This window comes from Carlito syrichta, unplaced genomic scaffold (genome assembly GCF_000164805.1).
Source record: "Carlito syrichta isolate Samal-C Ts95f unplaced genomic scaffold, Tarsius_syrichta-2.0.1 Scaffold304727, whole genome shotgun sequence".
Lineage (NCBI taxonomy): Eukaryota > Metazoa > Chordata > Mammalia > Primates > Tarsiidae > Carlito > Carlito syrichta.
In genome coordinates, this window is record NW_007248823.1 from 148877 (window position 1) to 166010 (window position 17134).

General features: G+C 35.6%; 1 protein-coding gene across 2 annotated transcripts in view; it reads right to left on the minus strand.

Annotated features, from left to right (window-relative positions):
* The window catches only part of DARS (aspartyl-tRNA synthetase), a 77653-nt gene that overhangs the window by 16429 nt on the left and 44090 nt on the right, over positions 1-17134 (minus strand). The window contains exons 5-9 of one of the 2 annotated variants that reach the window (XM_008060783.2): positions 13886-13988; positions 10833-10913; positions 9479-9538; positions 2597-2708; positions 660-794 (exon numbers count right to left, since the gene is read on the minus strand). In XM_008060783.2, the coding sequence (XP_008058974.1) occupies positions 660-794; positions 2597-2708; positions 9479-9538; positions 10833-10913; positions 13886-13988 (491 nt within the window). The remainder of the gene's footprint in view (positions 1-659; positions 795-2596; positions 2709-9478; positions 9539-10832; positions 10914-13885; positions 13989-17134) is intronic. The other variant, XM_008060784.2, reaches the window with a different exon arrangement.

A 17134-nucleotide genomic window follows, 5' to 3' on the forward strand; every position in this document is an offset into this window, starting at 1 on the left:
TAATTTATTAAATATAAGATATTTGTCAGTAATTTCTAATGGACTTTAGCAATGACCAACAGTAAGGACAGTATAAACAATAATAGTGAAGTAGAACAGCTCTGGAATAAAATTGGTAGCAAAGGAGGCAGAGATACACTGTAAACTTACAACCATAGTAAGGACTTACAAAGGACAACAACGACATTATTTTGAAGACTGCAACTACCTGTTCTTTAGAGTTGATGAGGAGCTGGAAGAACAGTCCAAATCGGAGCTTATTCTTTTCTATTTGCACTTAGGTATAGAAAGTTATATACTTAGGTATATTTCAGATGGTGTATATTTTTAAAGCATGAATTTTAAAAATGAGATATTTCCAAGATAAAATTTTCTTCAGCATTCTTCTATAGGAATACACAGTCCTTACAATTCTATTCATGTGAATGGGGTTCAACTGTTTAAAGAATTATTGAGCATACTATTTTTTGTTTTTGGAAAATGTTCACTCAAATACATTGTCATTCCTACCTCAAAGTGTTTGTACAGTCAGCAGATAGAAGAATCTAAGCTTTCAGAATGTCTGAATATTATATAAGTAAAATGTGTTTCTAAAACCATAACTACTGTACAATTAATGAACCTGGAAAAAAAAAAAAACGTAACTGACAAAATCTTACCTGGTCCAATACAGAAAACCTTCTCAAAATCAGCACAAATGCACATTTGCTTGTACAGCTGTGGGGACTGAGCCAGATATGCATTATTTTTAAAATATGACACAGTAAATACATTGGCTCCTCCTTCACTGGCAGCTGAAATAGAGACATTTATATTATTATAACCAATTATAAAATTATCAATGCAAACTTCTAGTTAAAAACAGTTTATATTCAAGTAGTTCCGTTTAAAAAAAGAAAAATTGGAAAATTGGGAACTGCAGCTAAATTGTGATCTATGTACAGTTTTCTTATGGGTGAGTCTAAATAGTTTATATTTAAGCCAGATTTAGTTCCTTGGCTAACCCTTTATTTCACTTCTTTGGACATACATGATCCCCTTCTGCATCAATTTCAAATCTTTTAAAGCAACTCTAGAGTTGCAAAACAAGCACAAAAAAAGGAAAACAGATATTCTTACATTTTTCTATTATCAAAAATGCAATGTTCAATTTTTTAATTTGTAATTAAATGCCACCTGTTACACACTTTTTAGTATTACTTAAGCAATTCTAAAAAGGGTCAAATGATTCAGACAAGATTCTTATATAAGAATGAGAACTGGTTGGCCGGGCTCAGTGGCTCAGCCTGTAATCCCACACTTTGGGAGGCCGAGGTGAGTGAACTGCTCGAGACTGCGGGTTTGAGATCTGGCTGGGCAACTTGGCAAGACCTCATCTCTACAGTAAATCAAAAAAATTAGCCGGGCATGGTGGCATGTGCCTGTAGTTCCAGCTACGTGGAAGGCTGAGGCAGAAGGATCACCACAGCCCAGCAGGTCGAGGCTGCGGTGGCCAGGAGCGGCCACTGCACTCCAGTCTGTGCGACAGAGTGAGACTCTGCCTCAAAAAAAAAAGAATGAGAACTGGTTGGGCATGGTGGCTCACACCTATAATCCCAGCACTCCAGGAAAAAGCGGCAGGAGGATCATTTACAGCCAGTAGTTGGAGATTAGCCTGGGCAAGAAAGCAAGATATTGTCTACCAAAAACAAACAAACAAATTTATTTCAGGCTTAGAGGAACAGATGAAAAGAAAAAGAGATAATTCAGGAGATTTTCTTGTCAGTAATATTTAGTGATTTTGCCAAGCAGTTTGTACAAAACAAAATTGCAATACCAATTTCAAAATAAACCTTTATAATGAAAGTAGTTCCTGGTGTAACTTATGTAAGAAGAATCTTACTTTGTGTGTTATTGCCTCATTTTACAATCATGATAACAAAATGACTCTTGGAATAAGGAGACATAGTATTATTGATCTTGGTGACATGATTGTTGCTATATAGCAGTCTTCAAAATAAGTAGCTTCACAGCAATCTTAAGGGACACTTGGTGCTCTCAAGTTAAAAAATTAATATAAAATGGGCTTGGTGGCTCAGCCTGTAATCCCGTGCCTTTGGGAGGCTGAGGTGAGTGGATTGCCTGAGCCCGCGGATTCGAGACCCGCCTGGGCAACTTGGCAAGACCTCATCTCTACAATAAATAAAAAAATTAGCCGGGTGTGGTAGTGTGTCTGTAGTTCTGGCTGCTTGGAAGGCTGAGGTGGAAGGATCGCCGGAGCCTGGCAGGTCAGCCTGCCGAGGCTGTGGTGGCCAGAGCCCAGCAGGTCGAGGCTGTGGTGGCCAGGAGCGGCCGCTGCACTCCAGTCTGGGCGATGGAGTGAGACTCCAACTCAAAAAAACAAACAGAAAAAACAAACAAAAAAACCCCACAAAAATTAACATAAAACGCATGTATTGGCTTTGGTTCCCTCCCCTACTTCAGTGAATCTTTCCTCTCTTTCTCTCTAATCTACTTTATAAATAAACTATATTTTCCAATCTAAAAAATAAAAACAAAATTACTTTTAAGGGAAATATTTGGAAGCATAAATTAAGGAAAATATTTGGAAGCATACCTGAAATAATTTTAGGAGTCTGGATTTCCACGAAACCTTTGTTAATTAAAGTTTCTCGGAAGAGATGGCAGATGCCAGACTGGAGAAGAAAGACGGCCTGACTAGTTGATGTCTAGAAGACAATAATCACATCTAATTAAATCAACACATTTAATTACTGAGTACTCATTGTGTGTGCTAGGCACTATAGAAGTCTGAAGGTAAATAAAACTGTTCTTGTGTTCAACATTTAAAAACTCTAATAGTTGCAAAGAAGACCAAAGCACACAAATAAATACAACACAAGGCAGAAAGACATACTGGAATGTAATAGCCATGTATGATCATAAAAACTATTTTCACTAGAAATGCTTGGTGAACAGATGTTTTAATTTGTAGGAATTCCATAAAAAAGAAACAACAAATGAAACACTTTAATTGTGAGTTCTCTTAGTGTTTTTTTGAAATGCAGCCCATTAAATGAGATATACCAATGTTTGTGCAGCATACTAATAGTCTCCTAAGGAAAGTTAGATTTTATTTGATGATAAATGAATAAAGTCACCACGTACTTTTATCTGAACCATTACAATATGTTAATTGCAGTCATGTAAACAAACAAACAAATAAAAGGGGTAGACAGTCCATGATACCGATTTCCAATGTGGCACTTAAAACAGTTAATAGCAAAACTCTAAACTGTCCAGTATAGTCACCTTTTCTTTCTACTGTCTCTTCCCTTCCCTTCTTTATCAGTTTCTTTGGTCTCCCTATTTTTCTTTTAGCCTCAATCAGTTCTGCCTCAATTACCTGTAGAGCTTCATAAGACTAACTTTTGTCCATTTCTTTGGTCTAAAGAAGTGGCTTCTTTAGGTCTTGCTTCTCATACTAAAAAATAAAAGAGTTATCCTATGGCCAGTAAAATATGTTCAGTAAATATGTGTGTTCAGTAAAATATGGGACCTGAAATCACTAATTAATGACAGTTAGATGAAGAAGCTGTCTTATTAATCTTATTACAGGAATTCTGATTACTTGTCCCATGTCAAAGAGCTCATTCCTTCTGCATTTATACAGTAGCACCCTTGAAAACACTATTATGGAATGACTATGCTACATTGCTTTCATTGTTAAAAATGCTATTTCTTTCTTTTGAGTTGGAGTCTTACTCTATCACCCAACCTGGTGTGTAGTGGTACACTCATGGCCCCCACAGCCTCAACCTGCTGGGTTCAATAGATCCTTTTGCCTTAGCCTTCTACGTAGCTGGAGCCACAGGCATGTGTCACCACGATGCCCAGATAATTTTTTGATTTATTGTAGAGATGAGGTCTCACCATGTTGCTCAGGCTGGTCTCGAACCTCTGAGCTCAGGTAATCTTCTCACCTCTGCCTCCCAAAGTGTTGGGATTATAGGTGTGAGCCACTATGCCTGGCAAAAAATGCTACTTCAATAACTGCATTTTTGCAGATCAGGGCTAAAAAAATTCATGTAAACCAGTCATATTTAAATATTATTTTACAATTCACACTCAAAGATACAAATCAGTAATTTCTCATAAAACAATGAAGATAATTTTAAAAACCTCCGTAATTTGTTAGATTATTTCCTTACTCCTTTTCAAGATGTCTACATTTAAAGTAGAGAGAAAGACTTGTGGCTTTTTTTTCCACACATGTGGTTTAGGGAAATATTTGGTTCATCCAATCAAAACAAATTGCATAATCTTCTGCATTCAAAAACCTAGAAACCTATTTAAAACAAAAAGCTGTTTCACTGTTACTGACATACATACAGAGATGTATTTCACTTCAGTGAAATAGATTTTATTTAAGAAGCTTACCGAATACATTTTATTGCCATTTGCTTCTTAGCTAGCCCAACTAAACTCACTTTAATTTCTTACTAAATGCAAATTACACTTTTGAACTGGTTGCCACAGTTTATATAGCATTAGTAAAAATTTCACTAATTATGTTTTTAAAAACTGTACTATGCTCACATTTTAACTTCCTGATTGCATAAACAAGTATATTAATGTGTGACAGTTATGGAGAAAACAGATTTGTATATAAGAAAAAGCAAGCCGGGCTCGGTGGCTCAGCCTGTAATCCGCGTCTTTGGGAGGCTGAGGTGAGTGGATTGCCTGAGCCCGCGGGTTCGAGACCCGCCTGGGCAGCGAGACCTCATCTCTACAATAAATCAAAAAATCAGCCGGGCGTGGTAGCGCATGCCTGTAATTCCGGCTACTCGGAAGGCTGAGGTGGAAGGATCGCAGGAGCCCAGCAGGCGAGGCTGCGGTGGACGGAAGCGGCCACTGCACTCCAGTCTGGGCGACAGAGTGAGACTCCAACTCAAAAAAAAAAAGAAAAAGCATTTTTTTTTCTTATTAGGTTCTTCCAAGCACTTGCTAAATCCTAGGAAGACAGGTATCTACTTGATTAGACAGCGAAAAATTTTCTACACAGTAATTCCAATGTGCAATATATGCTCATTTCCATCTAGCATTTACATACTGGAGAGTATTTTCTAGCAGATTCTAGCTTTTAAATGGTTTAAAATCAGAGGAGGACGGAAAAAAGAAATAAACAAAAAGGAATTACTAAATATAAGATGTTCTTTAAAAGTAAATAACAAGGAAAAAATATTTCAAAATAAATCTTCAACTATTCTGATTACTTAACATACTAACAAGAATATTCATTGTACTGCAAAGAGAATCATATTGTGCTAGTGAATTCAGACTAGCTATTCTCTGCTGGTTAGAAGATAAAGAATTAATATTGAGATTAGTATCCCTGGTAAACCCTCTAACTTTGCCCAGAGAAAAATACTATCCTGGAAGAGGGTTCAGCAGACTGCACTGAAGTCTGAGAAACTCTCTCACTCACTGCTGGTTCTTCAGCATTATCACAAGAGAGGACAACACATAGTAGTCAAAATCTAAAAAACAGTAACGGTATTTTTCTTTTCCTGGTAGAATCAGGTCACTGCGGGTAGTGTACATCTAAAAAGAACCAAAATAGTTTTTTTCTTTTTTAAAAATAGACTCATTTTTAAGCTGTTTCCCTGTTATATATTACTATAATTGACTTCTCCCAATGTGTAAACAATTTAATTAAGGTAAAAATTAACAATGACCCAAATTCTCAATAAGATTACAGAGTGTATAACAAAAGAAATATATGTTTAATAAAGTAATTGTGTATTAAACCTATTTCAAATTAAATGCTTCTAAAATATAATAATACATAAAGTTAATGTAATATATGTTAATTTCAATGCAAAGGTATAACTGAACCTTATTTTCAACTGGCAAGGAATGTACAAATACTTTATATATTTAATTTCTCATTGCTATACTTATCATTACCTTAAAATATACAAGTGAAAGAGAAAAAACTTTAACATTTAGGTAATAAACCATATTAATGATGTTGGTTTCTAAGATGTTTAAACCTAAAACTTGTTTTGGGTCAAATACAATAATCTAATAATCAAATAATAATCGATAATCTATAATCTTCAATAATCTAATATGTGAAAAAATAGTACTTACCCCACATTCATCAAACAAATATTTATTATATGCCTATTGGCAATGGGCCAGGTTTTAGATAATAGTGGTGATTACAGTGGGCATGAAGTAGAAGACAAATGAAACAGAAAGCACAAAACTAATTTTTATATACTTAAAAAAATTATTTTCAAAAAACAAAAACCCAGTCCTTGAACTTCACTTCTGAAAAGTCTGACATTCCTTATATTAAAATAGTATTTTTTATTCCATAGCAAATCTTTCAAAAATGTGATTATTAAAATTAAAATACTGCTATTCTGTATTATGTAAATGACCTGAAATAAAGGGAAAAACAATATTCTTTATTTATAGAATTCCTTTATCTGAAGTCCTCATAACACTAGAAAACAAACATTACATCTTTTATGAAGAACAGAGGCAGGTGCATGGAGAGAATTAAGGGTGTTGAGAAAGAATTCCAATAGAAGACAAAAATTCAAACAAATCTAACCTTTATAATGAAATCTTTAATAGTACTCAGTTCCTTACAAATCTGACAACAAATTATTCTGATGTTATGTTAGGCTTGTGGCATTTAAAAATACCTATTTATCATCTTAACTGTACCCACTACAACTTTTGCTTTTAGTGTCTGCAGAGACTTCTGTCAGTTTATGATTTAAAAAGTCAGGTAACAGAGACATTATTGTGGAGGTGGAATATGGAACAAGAGAGAAAGTAGAAAAGGGAGTAGAAAGACTTCTAAAATGATATCTGATTTAATTACAAAAGGAACTACTATAAAAAATCAGATTGATACAGAATATCTAATCAAGCAAAAGTAATGTCTATGAGAAAGATCTAAACTATCTGCACTTGCTATTACATCACTGTAATGAGGGATTCCTGTAGTGTTGAGGTTAACTCTGTACCAGGACATTCCAACATATACCCGTTTGAATGTATGACAAAAATGCTAGCAGATCAAGTATGTATGTCCTACGGATGAACCCTGTGATACACACAGCAGTGCTGAGCATCCCTAAAAGATTTTTGTGATTGATGCATTGGTTCTAGAAGCTAACAGATAATGACATCCCTGAGGATACCTTCCCCTGACTACTTCAGACTATCTAGATCTACTTCATAGAACTCCTATAGCTGTGGTGATCAAACATCTATCATCTTCATGGCAGTCCCAAGTTTCCAACATTCTGTTCACTGCTGACACAAACCAGTATTTCTTAAGCTTGTCTTTTGCCTTCTACTATCATTTCTGTCATACTGGTTACCACCTGTACTATTATTTACTATTTTTCTTTAAATCATGTTTTAAAATTTGGTACATCCTAAGCAATACCATCCATGAAAACATGGATTTTATTTGATGCTTACATCACACAGTTATTAAAATAAAGAATGCACATCTGTGTAATACCCAGAAATTGCTGTGTACCTCCAGTGGTGAGGGTACCATACTTGGAAAACCACTGTGAAACCAATGAATGTCATATAAATTGCAATAAATTGGCATCAAAATTATATTGCCAAGATAGTCTCTTGTACTACAAGAGCACAAAAAATCTTTAGGAGCACAGATTTTGATTTTTGGTTTGGAAAACATTTATTAAAAGTAATGAGGTAGGTAGCAAGTTAGAAGATAGGCACTTGATTATAAATTACCTAATTTCTCTTTAATTGTATCAGGATATTATGGCTTTGTTAAGACAATTTTAGGGATACATGGAAAACAGGCTTATTTCCAATCATTTAGTGGAGGCTTCATGGAATGCTGTGTGGCAACTCCAAGGTGAATAGCAACGGTATTTATGTAGTATGATGTGACTGGGGGTATCTGCCACGGATGTAGGGAGAGAATTATCCTATGTACTTGTCTTGATTTAAGTGGCTAACAGTTTGTCCAAGAAAAAAGAATGGTGGGGAAAGGTATGTGTGAAGACAAAGATGACCAATTTCAAAACAAAAGATATACATAATTGATTAGAAGAAACCACAACCATAACAGCAGACACTGTTCATTCATACTTACAAGATCAAAGTAGGGTTCATTACTGAGAAACAATACATGCTTAGATAGTTACTTTATTAACCCCTGCACACCAAAATATACCTAAACATTAAGGGAAAAAAATATGCCATAGAAATATGTAGGTAGAATGGGCTATTTTGATACTTTGGTTTCAGAGGTAGCACTGAGGATAATTAGTAAAGGAAGGGAACTTGAAGATAGCTGGAGGGTATCCTGCAGGGTCTCTTGAGGGTTAGGTTGCCTGTGAGTCCTCAACTGCCTATCCCCTTGGCCATGTCAAATGACATGACAAAAAAGAGCTAATATAATACATCTATTAAAATGGCTTCGTTTCTGTGCTTACCTGGAATCCCAAGGGAAGGCATGCCTATACTAAGACGTCTTGTATAGAGCTAGTTTGAGGTTATATTAGGAGTTTAGACATAAACAAAAAGCAAAAACTCCTCAGGCCAAATTCTAGAGGCACAAACCAATGATAACTTGTGTGAACAAACAGCATGGGCAAGCAAAGAATGATGTCTAATTCTTGTGGCCAATCTAAAAGAAAAACCTGAGGTTTCTAGGTAGCATCAAAAAGACTTTTGATTACTGCTTGCTTTTTCAATATAAATGAAAATGGAAAAGGTAAAAGCAGACAAAAAGCAAATAATCAGGAATAACGTGAGTATAAGATAAGGGCAGATCTACCTGATTGCAGAAGAGTTGGAAAGAACTCTAAGGTGACAAAGAATTTGAGCTTTAGGTAGAATATTTAAGTAAAAAAGGAAGATGTGGTTAAAATATTATGAAAGAAAGATGACTACTACAATAATGATGAAACCACTAATTCTCTTTCACTTGCAACCAAACCAGAAAAGGAAATAGAAGACCCATGAGACTACTGTATAAACCACCAAGGTTAACTGCTTCTATATTTTTAGTTCTGTGTTCAGGTCAAATTCAAAGGATTGAGGCATTACTCATTTCTATCTGGTTGTTCTAAAATATACATATACATGGTTCATAATTATGGAGTGATATTAATGGTTATGAATCTACTTGCCAACTTGTCTAAAACAGGTAGCACCTGGAAGTAAGCCCATGTATTGGTTTCAAGTTCATCTGTCATTTTAAAACTAAGCAAGTCCATATCTAGTGAACTATTACTTGATTGTTTTGTTACCTGCAGTTCTTTTTAGGGGAAATGTCAATCAGAAAGGTAAATTGTTTCTTGTATTATCATACTTACATATAAGCAAATACCACTTAGTTTATAACCTGAGGCAGGTATGGCATCCCTGCCTCTCTTGATTTTGAAATAATTGTGCCACTTCATAAATAAATGAGGCATACCCTAAGATCAATGACTCTGTTGTCTAGTCTTGTATCTTGATTAACAGTAGCTCTTCCTTCCTAAAAAAAAAAAAATTCAAAAAACAGATTTTACTAATTTTTTGAAGAACACAAAAAACACTTTTGAAAGACACGTTTACTTTTAAGTGAGCATGGGCGCGTATATGTTAATATTATACCCCCCAAATCAGAGATCCCAAATAATGGTAGAAACAAGAAGCGAGGCCAGAGAGAAGAGAAAGAATAATCAAATGTTAATATTTTCTTTCCCGTCTCCAGTGCCAAAAGCCTCGCCTCATTATTAGGATATCAAAATTAATTACCACATCTTCATTGATTCCTGGATTTAACTTGCTAGTCCAAGTTAAGGAGCAGATAAAAGCTGATAGAGAGTAGTACTGGTTCCCAACATGTGGTCTGAGAAGCAATGAAGGTCCCTGAGACTTTCAGGAAGTTCATGAAGTCAAATTTATTTTTTCATAATACTTTTTCAATCTCACTCTTCATGAGTGTACTGAGGCATTTTCTTTTCTTTTCTTTTTTTTTTTGAGTTGGAGTCTCACTCTGTCGCCCAGACTGGAGTGCAGTGGCCACTCCCAGCCACCACAGCCTTGACCTGCTGGGCTCTGGTGATCCTTCCGCCTCAGCCTTCCAAGTAGCTGGAACTACAGGAGTGCGCTGCCACCCTCGGCTAATTTTTTGATTAATTATAGAGATGAGGTCTCGCCAAGTTGCCCAGGCAGGTCTTGAACTCATGGGCTCAGGCAATACACTCACCTCAGCCTCCCAAAGTGGCTGGGATTACAGGCTGAGCCACCGAGCCTGGCTACTGAGGCATTTTCTAAAGACTATATGACAGTGCACTATTATGACAGAATGCATGAGAATGTAGTTGTAGTCTATTACGCCACACATTACAAAGATTATAGATATATGTACATACAATGTCACTCTTAATAATTATTTTTTTGTTTTAAAAAATAGTGACTTTACATAAATCATGTTATTGTATTTTTATTATTTATGTGAGTAATACTGTATATGTAAACATGTGATACATTTACATTATTTTCAATAAATTAATAAATATTCAAAATTTTCTGTTTTAACATCCAATACTATAAGTATACCAACAAAACAAAAGCTTGTGGGGTCCTCAATTATTTTTAAGAATGTAAAAGGAAACTTGAGACCAAAAAGTTTGAGAATTATTGATTTTAAGAGTAAATTTAAATAAAAAGTAGAGCTCAGATTAACTCACAGACACTAAGTATAACAGTAGGGCATCCATTTTCAATGTTTTGCAAAGTAAATATGTAGAGGAAGCATAATATTTCATAGGTATGATTTTTACCTCTTCTCCTTCCACCTCAGGCCGAACGGCATCATCCAGCTGCAGGGGCAGGCGGGGTTCAGCCAAACTGATCACATAAATCTGAAAGTGAGAGATTGCCAAAAATAGCAGGAAGCATACAAAACCTTGTCTTTTGCTTTTAAAAAAAAAATTTACAGTTGACTTAAACTTTAACTGATATTACTTGCCAAAATCAAATAAGATGGTACATACTTTTCACCTTTTCAATAGGGATAATATTTTGACTACCTTCATGGGTTGCTGGAGTAGTCAAATAAGATATACAAATACTTTGTAAACTCTAAGGTGCCTACCATTGTAATAAATAAGTAATGACTGGGGAGGGGGGAGCACTGGGCTTAAGGCCTAGCTTTGTAACATAAAAGTTATTATTAAGCAAATCACTTAATCTCAAAGATTCAATTAAAATGAGTCTGCTATAGGAAACAAGGAGAGTAATGAATGGAGAAAGACTTTACTCATGTGAAGGGGCCATTAGCATAGGACTTGTTATTACTGTTAACGGCATTTGCCCAGTGCTACCACTAGGACCAAATTCAGACCAGCTTTGCCGTACTTCCTTTTCTCATTCTTTCTGTTTCCAAGTATGCCTCCATTACCCTCTCTCATCAAATATGTTACATCTCATTTCCCAACATGCTCTAGGTTGGGAGCTGCCCTAGAGGATGTTCCTTTATGTTGTTAAAATCCCTCAATATTCAATCACAGTAATTTTACATTTTAGTGATAAAAAGCAGTTAAGCCATAAAGACTGAGCTACGATTTTTTTTTGGCTACCTTTAAAAACATGTTACCACATTAATTATTCCCCAAAACACCTGGAAAACCTGCTGAAGCACAAAAGGGAAATAGATCTTATTTAGTCAATTCAGGAAAGGGAATTCTATTCTTCCAATTGGCAGATCACATTTAGCACTCAGCTTAGACACTGCAATAAAAAGTGTAGGATACTCAGTATTCCTCAGAGTAAAATAAATTATTTGTCATCACTCCCTAAACCCAAGTTGTAGGGGTTTCTTTGATGAGTTGGCAAGAAATTTGATCTCCAATTCAAATTGGCGAACTGCAGAGCTAGGTTTTCTACTTTTATAACTAGTAGGAATTCATCATTCCCTTCATTAGATTGTGAGTACTTTAATCCCCAGATTAAATGATTATATATAACCATTAACTGCTAGTTGAATAAATAAATAAGGGAAAGTCATTACTTATATTAAGATTCTATTTAGTACATAATAGTTTATGCTTTCTAATTATTTTTATTAAGGTAAAATTGTAAGCTCCTTAGGCTCAAAATTTATTGTTAACATTTATTAAGGTTGTACTGTATGCATTAGATAATAAGAATATCTTAAAAGTACATTAGTTTGTTCTAGTCACTAAAATTTTCTTAAACTATTGAAAAATATGTGTTACTTGGAAGATGTGGGAGTAATCTTTCTTGGTCAGCATAAACGGGTTTATTCATTCATCTTTACTCTTAGCCTTTGGTTAGTTTGTCTTCACTATGATACAGACATCTTGGTAGAGTTGGTTCAAGATGTGAATTGCACGAAGAGAACAAAGTCATTTGTCAAATTAGGTCAGTAAAAAATACAAGATTTTCTAGGTCTTGAAGAGTGCCATGACAATCAATTACAGTTAAATACAACCTTACTCCCAAATGAGTAAGACATATGGGTCTATCTCTGAATCTGACTCCCTTAATATACTTAAGGATCACACACGTGGGTGGGAAGAAGCCATCCTGTTTCAGACTATTCCTTTAGAGAACTGAGTGATGCATGTTGTAGACACATTCTAGACCTGAACCTGAGAACTGCAGGTTCAAAGTTGCAAGGTAATTTCAATAGGAATAAATGTGTGAATTCACTCATGACATTTTAAGTCAATGAACATTTTCAGTTTTCAAGCCAGAGAAAACAACAGATCAGGGAGGTTATAAAAAAAGATGCTACTGCTGGAATGTAAGATCAATATAGCATTATCTGTTTTGACTTCTCTATGATATAAAAATAGAATGATGAGATATGAGATTAAGAATTGGTATAGCCCGGGCGCAGTGGCTCAAGCCTGTAATCCCAGCACTTTGGGAGGCCGAGGTGAGAGGATTGCCTGAGCCCACGGGTTCGAGACAAGCCTGGGCAACTTGGTGAGACTTCATCTCTACAATAAATAAAAAAATTAGCCGGGCAGGGTGGTGCGTGCCTGTAGTTCCAGCTACTTGGAAGGCTGAGGCAGAAAGATCACCTGAGCCCAAGTGACCAGGAGCGTGCCACTGTACTCCAGCCTGGGTGACAGAGTGAGACTCCGACTCAAAAAAACAAAACAAAAAAAGAATTAGTATAATTAATCATCCTTTGAAAGTACATCATCAGAGGAAAATTTATAGCAATACAAGTCCAATAATTTTCTCTATTTGTGAAGATAGTTTTTTAGGCGTGTTTTTGCTTTTCCCTATACGACTGTGATAGACTGTGAAAATGGCTACAATACTTTTTCCTCCTCTTGTACATATATTCCCTTGCAATGATGTTGCCTTTTCTCCCATCAAGAGCTGGAATCTATTTCTCTACCTCTTAAAGTTGAGTTTTACCATGTAACTTTGACCAATGGGATATTCAGCACACGTGACACAAGCAGGAGCCTGAAAACTGCTTGTACACTATGGCTTCTCTCTCTTGCTTCTGAGAACCCTCCCAGTACCATGTCAATATGTCTGGGCTAGGTCGCTGGATGAGGCGAGGCCACAGGAAGAAATGCCCCAGATATATCAGTGAGCCCAGCCAATGCCACATGGATGACATTCCAGCTGGGTGCATCACAGCACTGTGTACAAATGTTTATTGTTTTGAGTCAATTAAGTACTGGGGTGATTTGTTATATAACAAAAGCTAATTGATTCAGTAACCAATTATAAAGCTCAATATTCTCTATCAACTCTAATTATTAAGAACATATATATTGACATGAAAAACTGTTGGAACTTGAATCTAGTTCTATATGCAATTTTACATTTTGATAGAATTTACCTTCTGAACATGCAGCTCAACATCTTGCTGTGTACAGCTTCCAATTTTCTGACTCACTTTTCTCACAACTCCTTCTACATCCACAATGCTCTCTTTGTTGATGCTGTCAAGAGAAGAAATTCCCAACTTTAATCATCTCATCAGAGGTGTCAGAACTCATTTGGTGTTTTAGCAGTAGAGTATGTTAAACTCTTCTTTAATACAGTAAGCCCCTTGAGATTAAGCCAGTCTATTTAACCTACTTAGAATAAGCTGTGGTGTAGCATACCTTGCAAGATTCCTTGAAGAGATGACTTTTTAGATGCCATAATTTAGTTGCCATTTATAAAATACTCTGGACATAAAAAATAATAGGACCAGCACTGAATTGGGAAAAGTAGTAAAAAGTCACTTAATTATTTATCAAAGAACATTTCCCTCCCTATATTTGAGATTTACTAAGATCAGCATTTCCTATAACAAGAAATATTGGCTTCAATAAATGCAATTACTGGTATGTAATAGAATTAAATAATAGAAGAAGGTCAACTGAAAAGATTTCAAGGTAACAAGAGGACATTAGGGTGCTGTTTTGTAATTAAATTGTCATTTCCTTTAGTTTCTGAGTATACACTATCATTGGATTTATGACAGACAGCATTGTAGACTGTGAACTCCCATCTGACATAATGCCTACATGAAGCCTAATACATGATGAGTGTAAGGAACACGCACATCCTAGGCAGGCTATTCTATAACAAACTTGAATTCTGAACACTCAAATTCTGAAATACAAAATTTATGAAGTAAATCAATTGATTATTTTTTGATTACCAGTACATAACCAAGGGAGAAAACACATTAAACCATATAAACCAAACGGTAATTTAAATACAAAAAGTACCAGTTTTATTTTTGTGTATATTCTTATGGATAGAATGTGTCATAATATATTTGGTGAAAAGGATAAGATTTAACTTTCATGGAAAAATTCTACTCATTCTGTTGAGGAATTGATTTTTTGAAGTAGTGGTGGAACTAGACATTCCAGAAACCAGACAGTGCTTATTTTACACACATGAACACCACAGTCCATTTCAATGAACATTTGTCCAGGGTTAAAAAGGGATCAAAATAAGGATAACAGGTGAAGAGTAGTGAAGAAAGAAACAAATATACTTCACTTTGCTACACTGACTAGAATTCTGTCTGTTATCTATTACCTAAAAAATCAAACAAAACCAATATCACACATTTTTCTTGCACTTTCACAAGTCGCCTACACTAGTGCTATCACCTAATACCTAGCTTAAAATCTTGTGTTCTGAAGAAACTCAGAATTTATTGTGGCAAAAGAATAGTTGATGAATCAAGATAAGGCTCCTCTGAGACCAGAATTCAGAATTCAAGAGGATTCAGTTTACTGTTAGGAGGGCTTCCTCACAGTGACAAGCTAGTGACACTGAATCTATCTTCAGTGTGATTGCTACCTACCAACTGCCTCATCTGTTTGCACGAGCACATGTGACATCTGAGAATATGATCCAAGCCTGGGAAAATTCCACTGCCTATCTCACCTGTCTCCATGAGAAAGATTTTCTCCCCTGCAATGATCAGTGTACTGCTTCACTGAGTCACTTGACCTGCCCCAACTAGAGCTCCACCCTGCTACCTTTTCTCTATGTCCCAGACCCCCTCGGTTCTCTTATCTACCCCCTTTTGACTCCCTAGTTGAAGATACCTGCTGGCCCTCTAGACCTTCCATATCAGGCAGTCTTCTTCAAGTCAATTCAAATTAAACTCTTCTTAAGGACTGAGCATCATGCAAGACACTCTGCCCAGGGTTGGCAGGTTGGTCTAATTAAAGCAAACAAAATTTTCTCTTCTTTCCCCCTCAGGAGTACCAGATGACTCCTTTCACCCGGGACCTGGAACTTGGAACTATGTCTACCTTTAGTACTTTACTTAATTCAGTAGTATTAGGTGCAAAAATACCTGATCAGCTAGTCTAGAAAACAACCACCATTTTAAACATTGTTTCCAGTTCTAAACAACTTACAAAACAACTTCTGAAAACAGTCTAATTCTTAAGCAAGGGCCAAAGCTAAATTTCTGCAACTGCAAATTGGTCTACTGAATCAGTCAAAAAGAAGGCAGGATTAATCAGATTAATCAGATATAGAGAATAGTTAAAATTTTTCTGCCTTTCTATTCTCAGTGTTTTCCCTTATTATACTTAGCTGTTAAAATAATAGCCCATTAGATATTTAGCTCAAATGTCTCTACACAACTACATCTACAGCCATATCTGTATCTATTTCTATTTGTAAACACAGTGAATTCAGAAGAAAAAACATTAAAACAAAAAAGGTCAGATTTGCAAAACAGGATCAAACTAAAACTTGCTAGCTAGAACTTGTAAAAGGCTGTATGGAGGCTTTATATGTGTGTGTATAAAATTAGTTAAAACAGAGGAATTGAAATACTTGAGTACACTGCTGCCAGTAGAAGGATAAAGGTCCACTGTGATTGTAACAACACAGTCGAATTCATTTGATTTTAACTGACACTGTATATGAAGATGACACAATAGTTAACAGTGTATATGCTATAGTTTAATATTATAGCGAGACCTTATTAAGGTTTCGGGTTTATATTTTGAAACTAATAGGCCACTATGACTATATTTTTAAAAAGCATTGAATCTATCAGGCAACTAAAAGCCTTGAGTTTTTACAGAGGATGTGTCAAGCAAAAGGAAAAACCCACGGTAGAAAGTAGAACTCATGGCAACTATTATATTTCAGAAGAAATAGATAAAATAAATTAAACATATTGTTTCAAGAGCTAAGTCAGCTACCTTTATTGTCACCATCACGCTCCAAACACATCATCACTGCATTGTGTTTTATATTTCCTTCATTTTCTAACCACCCTTCTGACCCTCCACATAATTAATCATTCTATAAATCAGATACAGTAATATAGCCTTGATATTAAAATGCCCTAGTATTTTACAGCAGATTTCATGTTATGCATTAAAAATTGTCAATCATCAACTGAAGTTTTTGTTCTAACTAAAACCATCTTTATAAAATACAGTTGTAGAAAGCACTCTTCTTCTTCTTCTTTTTTTGAGAGAGTCTCATTTTGTTATCCAGGCTGGTGTGCAGTGGTGCGATCCCAGTTTACTGCAGCCTTGACCTCCTGGGCCCAAATGATCCTTCTGCCTCAATCTCCAGAGCAATTAGAACTGCAGGTGCGTGCCAC